This window comes from Pagrus pagrus (assembly GCF_965226575.1).
Source record: "Pagrus pagrus genome assembly, chromosome: 17".
Classification (NCBI taxonomy): domain Eukaryota; kingdom Metazoa; phylum Chordata; class Actinopteri; order Spariformes; family Sparidae; genus Pagrus; species Pagrus pagrus.
This window is the reverse complement of record NC_140201.1, coordinates 18,738,975-18,751,098: the sequence shown is the minus strand read 5'-3', so window position 1 is coordinate 18,751,098 and position 12,124 is coordinate 18,738,975. Positions and strand designations below refer to the sequence as shown.

The following is a 12,124-nucleotide window of genomic DNA, read 5'->3' as shown; positions in this document are numbered from 1 at the left end:
CAAACTGAACTAAATGTAGGTGACAGACAGGTTGACGGTCTAAACGGCCAGACTTAATGCAGACAGACCTTCTGTCCCTTGGGGCCGACGACACAGATGGACCCCGCTCGACCCTGAGAAACGGTGACAGACAGAGAGGGGAGTGACAGCATCAGTATCAGCCGAGAATAATCTCTAATTATCCCTCCGATATGTCTTCATAAATCACTGAAGACACTTGTTGATTTCCCTCATTTGTTTAACGCTGGTTAAAGAAAGACGGAGAATAGAAGAGCCTGTGAGACGTATTATCTTCAGCAGTGCATATGCAATATTTTCTGCCTGCCTGATTCAAGTCACATCAACAAGCACATTCATATTCACAATGTCAGATGGATGGGAGGCTTAAGAAAATCTATCCTCCACCAAATCCATCTGTCCAGGACAAGCGCTTGGCCTGGCGAACGGCTAAATGTGAGAGTGTCTGCTGCCGAAAAGACCAGGGGAATATCTCGGAGCACACACACGTTGTAATTTGTTCCTCAAAACTTTTCATGCGTCTACAGGATCACAGCGCTGAACAGGGAAGATTATAAGCTTTAAGTCTTCCTGAATAGGCGCCTGCCTGTGTGAGAGACGAACACAACAGTCAATGAGGCAGCATTGATTGTGCAAGCTTTGTTGCTCTAGCCTAATCTAACAGGCATTAACAGGCTGACTTAACGCCATGGGAGAGAGGAGGGGGGAGAACACATATCAATGGGAGTCTGAGCTTAAAAGAGTAATGCCGTATAAGTTTACTGAATATCCCCCCTTAGCCCGATAAAACTGGCTGTGTGAGTGCATATGTGTGTGTATTGAGAGTTCACGCTCACGTTAGCATTTGTTGTATTGGAAATATATAAATCGAGCTAAATGTTTGACTTAACCTCCGAGCAAACTCATCCCTGAAAGACACTTTCACTAGCTGCTACACGGACAATAGAGCCTGACCGATATATTGGTTGGCCAGTGTTATTGGCCAATATTGGCCTATCAAAGATATATCGGCATATGTGTTGCCCGATATGTGCCAATGTGGGAAATCTCTTTTTTGCAGAACATAATGCAGAAAAAGATGCTCAAGATCATTTATATCTATTAAGTTTGCAGTATGTTTGATGACCACATTCCTGGTATCACTGCAAAAGACTTGTGTATATCGGCCATGAGATGTGCAAAGGGGTTACAGAGTTAACGTTACGAAGCGTCTAATCTAATAATCTAATAATATGAAACACAATATCATTGAAACAATTATTTGAATGAAATATTAACATCCTTCACGAGTTAGAGACGCTCACAGAGGAATGTCTATATGGTATCATCACATTATACGTTCGCCATGTGTCTTTCCATTGTTCACATCACCTAACGCTCCTACACACATGCACAGAAGGCAGAAATCAGATTAAGCATTTACATGGTTAATACATGCTCATATTTTCCATTTGAACTGATAATCAAAGGTTTAATCTAAACATGCTTGAAAACATTCTGACTTGTCAAAGCAGGAAAAATCACAGGCGGTCTAACATTAAAAACGGCTGCATTCCATTTAGGTGAGCTAGCTCCAGCACTGTGGTATTGTGCATGTTGCTCACTGATATGGCTTAGTGGGACACTTAATAGAACGGAGCTGTTGTCCATGTTAGTCACACCTGATCGTTTTCTGCAGTTAACATAGCTGCTGATTCTTCATACACAAACTCAGTGAGACTAAAATGACAAAATGACAAAAAACACCTACGTCCATCCCCGGAGTGCCTGTGAGACCCTGTGGGCCGAGCTCTCCCTTCTGACCTTTCTCTCCCTAAAGACAGAGCCGGAACAATAAAAAGGTGAGAAACATGCAGAGAGAGAGACAAGTGAAACTAACACGCGGTCAGAAATTAATTAGAGGACCATTAAAAGGTCATATCTTCATTATTCATCACAGAAAGTTTCCTAAACCTTTCACCTTGTACCCAACTGCTTCGCCCCAGTTGGCAGGCAGCGTCTGTGGAGAGAGGGGATGGAGACAAGTCCCAGATCAATGACCTGGCTCTAAAGAGACATCACACACACACCACTGGAGCATAGCAAACAACACAGTGACCAGTCAGCAACCCGTGTGGACTACCAGCTGGACCCATATGCTCCACTTGGTCTCTTTCACACACACACACACACACACACACACACACAGTCTGAGCAACAATCAATATTAGGGATGCAATAATCTGCGGTAACTACAGATGTGTATATACGAATCAGATACATCAGACTTAGACACCTGCTCACATAAATCCATGCACACACAATGACTCACCAGTAAGCACACACTCATTCCCTCTGCATAATTAATACTGGGACTGGATGCTTGCAAATGAGGCTTTGGATACGGATCAAGCTAAATAGCTGAAGGGTCTACAGGGTTGAGAGGCAGTGGGATGCGATACTGTAACCTGGTGGAGGAGATTGGCACTCACCGGCTCGCCTTTGTCTCCCTTCTGGCCTTTGGGTCCCTCTGTGCACTGAGGTCAGAGACACTTGGTTGGCATGCATTATCACAGACCACTTTTTTGGCCACATTTCAGGTTCATACTGCGCAGCGTGCCAAATAACGAGACAATGCTTTTTTGGCAAAACGAGGCACGCTGCGAGAGAGAGAGAGAGGGAAAGAGACGCAGTGGAAAAGTTACTTACTGGACCTGAATGGGAGCCAGAGCAGCCGTCACCCTGCGATGGAGAGAAGAAGAAAAGATGACTGATTGCTTGTGTGCGAGGATTTTGAGTGTGTGGATTGGTCCACAGCCAGCATCATATCAGACTATAGCGACATCAAAGTGTGTGTGTGTGTGTGTGTGAGGGTCTAATGATTGTTCAGTGCTAGGCATGCCTGGACGATGTGATGGCATCACACATTCCACTGTTCTAACTCTCACTACACACACGCAGACGTGTGTGTCTGTATATGTTTTGTCTTGTCGCACTCACCCGGTCACCTTTTTCTCCTTTCATCCCAGAAACTCCACCAGGGTTTACTACCTGCAACACACAAACACAGAGTCACACACTCTGCGGCGTTGTTTCGCTACGAACATGTTCTGATGGAAAGAGGTGAAAGTAAAGATCAGCGATCCTTACATTTTCTTCCCTATTCAGCAGTAAACAACCAGCACACTACAGACGGACAGACACAGAGAGAGAGAATCATTATCAGACTGTATTTAATATCCACTGGAGGAGTTTGTGGAGGGGCTTGTGTAAATGACGTGTAGTCCCCGTAGTCGCCATGTGGTGGCACTGTTACACAAAACTAAACTGAGGGCTTGAGCCCCTGTGCTGCTACAGTATGCAGTTAAAACGGATGGGAGGTGGGCAAGTGGGCACACACACACGCACGCACACACACACAAACATATTCACACACACACGCACGCACGCACACACACACACATCCCATGGGAGACGGAGATCAATAGGAATGTCTGATTCCCACAGCACAGGAGTGAGCAGACCAGCTGCTCCTCACAGGAGGGCACACACACTCACACACATACCAAATAGGGATAACCGTTATAAATAACTGAAGCATTTTTAGCGGAAGCGAGTAATTAAAGCCGAATCGCTCACCCGGTGTTTCTGGGAGTCACACCAGGAAGTTTGCGTATGTTGCAGCAGCGCCTATGAGCTTGCTGAGACTAGGAAAGCGGGCGAGTGGCGGCGAGCACAGAGACAATGTGTAATTCTCCCCTCCTCTCTCCACACACACGCCCCCTTCCCTCGTACGAGCTACAAATCTATCAATGGCTGGCTCGGCCTGCTGCAATGACGAGTCACTCTTTCCGAGCTCCCGTCTGACCGTGGGCTTAGTCGAGTCTTTGTGTAGTTGCACTTAATACCTCGGTGGCTTTGGCGTTTCTGTTTGTTCTCTGCGTTTAACTTTGAAATGGAAAAAGGCAGATTGCTGGAGTCCATCTAACCTTGTAATTGAGCCCACTTTGCGGTCATTGCTATTCTTAATTAAGTTAGATTAATTACCTGAGGGCAGGATTGAAGATCTCTGACAGTCAGAACACTATGCTCACTGTAAAGTATAACACGCAGTTATCTCTGTCTCTGCTGTATGAGATTCAGCTGTGGTGAGTGTCTATCCCACCCCCTCTCTCTGTTCCCAGTTTGCCCTCTCTGTCGTCTCTGTTGCGTGACCGTTGACCATCCCGGGACCTTTCTCTGTCTGTCTCCTGGCTGTCAGCCTCGGTCCAGATGTTTTGGATATAGATCTTCATCCTCCAGTAGCTTCGGCCTCTCCTTTGTCCCCCCCCCTCTCTCTCACTCTCTCCCTGCGAGTGTGTTTGTTTTCTCTCTCCTATCAGTGTGAACGGTGTGCCTGCGCTTGTGTGATTGTGTAGTCTGTCGCCTTTCCAGGTCTGCGTGTTGGATAGCAGGTCGTGTGGCTCACGTCCTATTTGTTTGGTGGCACCTGGAAGTAGCTTGATGCATATTCATTCCTCTATTGTTCCTCCTGAGGTTTCTTCCATTTTGTTCCCCTGAAATGTTTTTTAAGGAGTAGTTGTTCCTTATCTGAATGGGTCCAAACAGAGGGTGTATGCTGTACATACTATAAAGCCCTTATAGGCGAAGTTGCGTGTGTGTGTGATTTGGTAGACCAATTTATAGACTCCAGTGTGCAGTGTTCTTAAATTCTGGTCAGATGTTCCCTGTTCCAACACACGAGTCAAATAATCAGCTCATCATCAAACTCTGCTGAAGCCTGATAACGACCAATTCATTTGGAATGGAATGGAAACACTTAAGGCTATTTTCAGACCACCAGCCCAAATCTGGTCTTTAGCATATTAGATTGATTTTAGGAAGTCTGGACAGCCACAAAAAAAACCATGAAACTGGCTTGAAACATGAAAACCTTTGCGAACATGAATACTTTTGCGAATCAGATCCAAACCACATTTGGAGGTGGTTTGAAATGCGATTCAAATCAGATTTCTACAGCTGCGTCTCAGTATCAATATCCGCTTATATGGCATTTCAAAGCGCCTTTTGTGTCACTCGCAGTGCGACACATAGCTGCGATGTCAAATCCAAAGAGACCGAGCATCCAGGTGGCTGAGCAGAATCCATGGCATGAAGACGTCACAGAGAACAACTGTCTGTGGAGTCACATGATCATTTAGAGATGATTGACGCCTCCATGTAGGAAAGTTACTGACGTGGTTGTCGTTACCATAGCAACACATGCAGACAATGGTGATGTCTGGACCCAAAAATCCGATCTGATCACTTGAGAACATACAGTCCTGTATTGATTTCCTGATTTATTTTGAGATGCCGCAGGGGGGTAGCCGGTATCCCAGTTTCCAAATTTAAATCAGATGTGTGGAAATGGCTTCGGTTTCTTTTGGCCACTCGTGTTTGCAGTTTGTTCTGCTGCCCCCAGCATTTATATTACCAACTTAATCATTTGATACCTAGAACATGTTAGAAGCACTTGCCAGCAGACACAGAGCTACATTAACATGCATTTGGACTCATATTTCAGTCCAGCACTTAACCCTTTTAGCTTTGTTTTGGTCTCTACTGACTCCTTGTTCTTTAGCTGCTAAATGCTGCATTATGATCGCCAGCTGGTCGCTAACCATCTACCCATTACACATCTAGAGCTGAGGGCAACTTGCCAGTGATGCCTTTCTGTGTGTTTGGCAGTATAAGCAATGCCTTTCATGTTACACAGTCATTTTATACATTCGTATTATATAAATATTGATTAGTTTCTTTTGGCCTTCCACTACAACTTTTTAAAGTTTTGGCAGACGTCTCCTAATTAGCACTGTCATTTTAAAGTACATACAAACAAATAGGTCCCCTTTTTGACATCCAGCATCCCAATATATAGGAACTCTTTCAACATTATGCACGCCAACACCTATGCTCATTTATTAGCTTAAACATCTGAAAAGACAGGCTGGATTTTTGGCACCAACATCCTGTCAGCGAGCCTTGTTCTTTGGTATTAAACATCCCAGTGGGATCAGTTTTTGGCATTGTCTGTCTAGCTGCCAGGCACTGACAGAACAAGGGCAAGACCCAGCACACACTAATGAAAATCTAATATCAGTATAAACACAATGTTTCAAAGTATGCAAAGCCAATTATATTTGGGGCTTCAGTTGAAGTGTCTCAAATTCCTGATAACTTATTCTGATGCGTGAGCTAATGGCAAATAAAGGATGCTGATGCTGGGATTTCAGCTCAGAAATAGCCCTTTATGTGAATACATTTCTGCTGATTGGTGGAGCTGAGCCTTTAGACTCACACAACCACGATGCCACTGGTGTTGTGGGAACAAACTCTAGAGGAATAGCTGAAGCGGCATGACACGAACACTGAGATGAAAATTGGATCCTGACTGAGCTTTAAGATCGTGCAGCGGAAGCCGGATATACCCCTTATTCAGAAAATGTATAACCATAATCACATTAATACATAGGCCTGCTTGCTGGTATCGGTGTTGCAGTGCATAATGTCAGGTAATATCATCAACTGATTCCCTCTATGCCAATCTTAACCTTGAATGGATAGTTGCCTGTTTAATCTAAGCAAATTAAATCCACAGAACAGAAGAAAAGTCACTTTTCTTTCTTCGCAAGTGTGTGCCCCCAGCGGCAGGGCAAGCTGTGTGCTCCAACCCAGGTAATAACCTACATTGAGGAAGTCAAGGGAGGCAACCAGCTGCATTAGTAAGCACACACAGGAGCAACATAATGAAGCGTCTGGAGCTCCGTTTTCTATTTGTGAACGGAACATTCCTATTGTAGGTGAATGACAAAATTAATAGGCAGCAGCAACTCCCGACTGAGACTCGGTGCATAATGAGGTGTAAATCAGTCCGCGGTCAGTCAGCAAGCTGAGAGGAGGGAGGGAGGGGGAAATAGACGTATACTGTTTCTTTCTCTAACATCCACACACACACACAGATGGCCTGCATATTGTTTTGCTATTTGAATTTCAGCAGCACACGTTGGAAATGTCTTTTTCCACCCATGTGCTTGCTAATGCTGAACCATATCGAATGTACTGGGACAATGGAAGGGGACACACCGGACCAGTGGCCAGCCAGGCCAACCTGCACGTCTATGGAGAGTCGGAGCTTGAGGCTCGCTTTGAGGACGACCATCTTGGTCCGAGCCACATTGACGCCCCACGAGTGTCCTTGAAATTCAATATTGTGTGTGTGGGTGTGAGTGTGAGTGTGAGGTGAGAGGCTTACTTTCTGTGCCAGATCCTTGGATGCGAAAATGTCCTGAAGAAAAGAAGGAAGGAAGGAAGGAAGGAAGGAAGAAAATAAATGTCAGGACATATATTTCACATCACATCTGAAGATGAACTCAATATTATGATCATTTCTGGCTCTGAATTGGTGTCTGTCTATGTTGGACATTAGTGCTGACAGTTTCATGGCCAAAACTGTCTCCAATAACATTCACGCATGCTGAATCCAATAGCTTTGAAGGCCCCATGCAGAAATATTATTTAGGCTGTTTTTTCTCCATTGTGGCAGCGCTGTAACCTACTTCCTGTCTCAGCCCTACTTTTTGCTCATATCGTATCAAGACATTTTCGACATTCTTCTCAAACCTTTGAGCACATAGTTTATATTCCCCAGTCACCGGCAGCTCTGCTGCACTTCACAGTGACTGAATCTCTTGAAGACATTCCCTGGAATGGCAACAATTACATTTGAAAGTCTTTATAATATCAACATCGTGTGACATCTCTGGCATAGGAAAGCTGTTGTTTTCATGTTGCATGTGCAGTGCATCCCTCTGAACCTTGTTGCCGTTACAATTCGTTGCATCAGATACAAAACAAAGAACGGAGGAATAAGGGCCATCTTGGTTTCACACAAGGGTCATTAACAGCCATTCTGTATTCTGAGTAAAAAAAAAAAAGAGAGATGAAAGAGGAAGATGAGAGGAGGGGGAAGAAAAGTACTGCACCTCCTGAGCCCAGAGGGAAATGCAGAGATGGACCCCGCTGTGCAGAGTTGCAATCAGACAAAGAAAGTCAACAACATGAAACATATGGGAAGGACTGGAAAACTGAACGGAAACAATTTGTTTAAGGTGGCAAGGAGAGAAATAAGGATGAGTTTCAGCAAAGGGAGGAAGGGAGAAGACATTTAACAGCTGGTTTTTATACTTGGACAGCATACTGAAAGCAGAAACACACTGAGACCAGGAAAACAAGACACAAGTAAGCCTTTGGGTCTTCTGAGAACTAGATGACCTTTCAGCGGGGACCTGGGTTGAAAGCGAGAAAAAATATGTTTACAGTGTTGGTAAGATACCAAACAGTGGTTGAGATTCGCAATACCTCAGGAAGGCAGTAACTCCACACACAGACACAAGCAATGATTCACACACACCTCTGCACCAAACTGGATTGGGTTAGTTGTTGCAGAGATTGTTTAAGTAATTCCTGTTATCCTCACTGACCAGCTTCGTTACAAACTAGTACTGTACAGCTAAACCTAAGATATAAATTCTAGAGGACTTCTTCAAAAAAACACCATATCAGGCTTAATTTTGAGGTGTGTTTGGAATAAACATCAAACACATGTATTGGTTGAGTCTTGAGTTGAATATTTCATTAGCATAAGCATCATTTAGCTTTGATGAAGAGTTGGAACAAGCTGTGACAGAATTTATATGTAGCCCAGTAGTATCTGATAGTGTGGAATGAGATGGCTTTTCCAGCCCTTAAACAGGAGCTCAACATTTTGGGAAAGATGCTTATTTGCTTTCTTGCTGGGCATTACATAAGAGGATCAATACATATAAGGCTGTGTTCAGAGAAAATTAGATTTAAAGGTGCTGGTAGGTGGTGTGACATTCAGAGTAGTCTTGCATAGCCAGACTTCCACAGCACTGTGTCAGCGGAGGTTGTTGTTTCATCCAGCAATAGGAATTTTGAAAACAGCACACGTAGATAGCTGAAACAAGGGGCGGAATAGGTGCCCGATGACAGGCTTTATACCATTTAGCATTGGATTCCTATTAAAATCTCAACCCATCAATCGATCAACACCAATCAATATGATAGACAAAATATATATATCAGAGAGAAACAGAGATATTTCCTATTTATTCCATGAATTCCTCTCACTTGTCAAAACCTGGTTCCTACATAACAATTCAATTCAACCACTGACTGTTGGTCAGAGATTTTGGTGTGTTAAGCTAGTAGCAGCTAGCTTCGAGAAGAGATGAAGAGCAGACTGGAGAGGTCTACTTCCTTCTAACTCCAAATCCTAGATGTTTTTTTTTTTTCATCATCAAACTTTAAAGGTGCAATATCTAAGAAATTTAGTTGAAAAAGATTTTAAAAATAATTAAAATGTCAAAAGAAGCAAAGGAATAACAGTTTTGGCGTCAGGATGTTTATGTATTTGGTGCAGAGACATGCACTGAAGTTAGCGCGCTAACCAGCTAGCCCTGGCTCGTACACCAACGCTGCCCTAGTGCTTCAAATTCCTAGCCTGGACTGCTAGCTGCACAAGTAACTGAGCTAAGTAGCTAACGGCAGCTTCAGTTGGCAGTGGTTAGCGATTATTCTGGTGGTATGCTGCCCCCTGTTTGTTTTGAGTATGAATTTAACGGGGAGCTAATTCTTACATAATGCACCTTTAAATATTTAGCCCCAAATGGCTCTGACCCAAGTGACATCACTTGAGGCAATGTATCAGACTTTGTGCAGTGCCCTCTGCAGCTGCAAAAGGCTTAATAAAACCTTTTCCACACGTTCAGTTGTACTTCCTGACCTGTGAACCTTTCTTGTGTAAAACCAGAATTTCACTTCAGGAGAAAAAAAAGGGAGGAAACTGTAAAGGAGCAAAGATCCACAGAGATGGTGTTTCACCGATAGCTGACCCCAGTTTACCCTGTCCAAACTTCATAGCCATAATGTACAGCTCCACATACAGAACACATGACATTCCACGTATGCTGAGTTTAACAAGCTGCCACTCAGTGAGGCTTAGTTTAATGGAAGCAGCGCAATGGCTCACCAACATCTGGCCTGCACACTGGAATCTCGGATTACATTGTTCATTTACTGTGTACAAAGCTAATATACAGATTGAAGCCTCTCAAGTTAAGTCTCTGCATGTGTGTGCATGTCTCTACATGGGTGTGAAAGAGCGTAAGAAAAAAGAGCCAGAAGAGATATAAAAAGCTAAATGGGGACAGAAATGTGTCTGGGCTGCATTCACGGCAGAGGAAAATGGAAGGCTAAACTTCATAATACATATATAACAGTCAGCTAACAGGCAGTCTGCAGCACCTGATAGCAAAGGAGAAGGGGAGACAGGATGACAGGTGAGGGAAAGAAGGAGACACAGAGCGAGATGGCTGAGTTATTGTAACTGTGTCTGGCTGAAGCCATCTCTGGGATTGATTACTGTGCCCTGAAGTCTGCCAGAGCTCTAAGTTAACACCAGCACTCCACAAGACAAACACCAGGCCCTAATGAATAGATAATTGGATATAGATCCCATTAATATGAATGATGAAACAAGCGGGTGTGGAAACAAAAATAAATTGCCTTTACGTTATACCGGGCAAACTTCATGTATCAGGCGGCATTGAAGCAACCATAAAAAACACCATGGAACTTTGTGGAAAAACTGCTCCCATGTGTTGCATAAGGCTCTATTTGTCATGCATTCGACACTGCCCGCCAACACTTTGAACGATTGCTACCGGCAGACTTAACTGAACTGAAGTCGTATAAAACTCAGGCTGCAGCAGAGTACAAAACGTGTTTTCCATAGTTTCAAGGGAAAACAACCGCGGCATTTGGTCTAAGTCCTACAGGCCTGTGTTTGCTTGCCAGCAGGAGCATCTAAGACAACTCAAACTGTCTCAAGAACAAAGCCGTGTAGGCCAAGTGCTTGTCTGTGTCGGTACATGTTGAGTCTGTGTCTTACAGGAACCATGTGTAGTGATGATGAAGTCATGATGGAAGTGTCAGTGTTTGTGGAACAGTCAATAACACTGCCCTTCAATTCATTACTGGATTTACTGGCTTGTCATTGGTTTTAAAACGACTATTGTACGTGTATTTTCAGTGTATGGTATCTTGTGTATGTGGTTTGTGTATGATCACGTCCCAGTGAGCAAAAAGTGGCCTAGATCACGATCACATTTTAGACATCATTATGGACATCCAAAGACGTCTAAAAGACGTCCTCTAGGGAGCCAGACTGAAAGTTTTTTATACGTCTTTTCTGGACTTTATATGTTGTTTATCGACTAATTCTGGCTGTCAGTGGACGTCCAGATCATGGCCTGGCCCGACAGACATGATATCAACCTGTTTTGGACATCCACAGACGTTGCCTGCTCAGTGGGATGTGGTGGCATTGCTTTTTGTTGAATCGCTCCCTTTGTGTACGTTTATGTGTGTGTGGGTGTGGGCTTTGATTTACCTCATTAAAAGTGTTTTCCAACAGGTCATTTTCAGCAGCACGGCGGCTCTTGGGAGCGTCTGGTGGGCACTGCAAACATACAGAAAACACATCATTTAAGACAATGTGAGAGAACGCTTTGATGACTTCCAAACGGAATCCTATAATTCTACCCTCGACGGGAGGTGAAACAAAAATCCCCTGAATTTTGTGCCTCTCATTGCTAGTTGAGCTAAATTGGACTCCTCATCTTACAGACAGCAGAGATCTGCTCTAAAATATGGAAGTTCAATATTTCCTGATTTTCTGTATGTGCTGTGCATTTTTTGTGTTGCAGCAGCTCTGTCTGTAGGATCTTGGCCTGGGACCCAAATGGATGGCTGGTTCGGACCATGTTGAGTGTGGACTGGACACTGCCTAGGTACCCTTGAGCAATGCTCTGAACTCCTAACTGCTTAGAGTCCAAATGTGGCAGCCCTGTTTCTATGTCAGACAACTCTCCCCTAAGCCCCCATGATGTGCGGCGAGCTTTGAAGCCAACCTGACAGAGTGGCTATAATGCAATTACAACATCAGCTGATGCACACTGGTCCCAAAGAGACTTCAGCCCATAATCTTACATTATGAAGGATG

At 44.0% G+C, this 12,124-nt stretch overlaps 1 protein-coding gene across 3 annotated transcripts in view; it reads right to left on the bottom strand.

Moving 5' to 3' along the window:
• The window catches only part of col16a1 (collagen, type XVI, alpha 1), a 71,896-nt gene that overhangs the window by 29,979 nt on the left and 29,793 nt on the right, over positions 1–12,124 (bottom strand). For 2 of the 3 annotated variants that reach the window (XM_084379771.1, XM_084379773.1), the window contains exons 8-16: positions 11,513–11,581; positions 7,292–7,324; positions 3,148–3,183; positions 2,998–3,048; positions 2,707–2,739; positions 2,490–2,534; positions 1,979–2,017; positions 1,769–1,831; positions 69–113 (exon numbers count right to left, since the gene is read on the bottom strand). In XM_084379771.1, coding sequence (XP_084235897.1) covers positions 69–113; positions 1,769–1,831; positions 1,979–2,017; positions 2,490–2,534; positions 2,707–2,739; positions 2,998–3,048; positions 3,148–3,183; positions 7,292–7,324; positions 11,513–11,581 — 414 coding nt within the window. The remainder of the gene's footprint in view (positions 1–68; positions 114–1,768; positions 1,832–1,978; positions 2,018–2,489; positions 2,535–2,706; positions 2,740–2,997; positions 3,049–3,147; positions 3,184–7,291; positions 7,325–11,512; positions 11,582–12,124) is intronic. The other variant, XM_084379772.1, reaches the window with a different exon arrangement.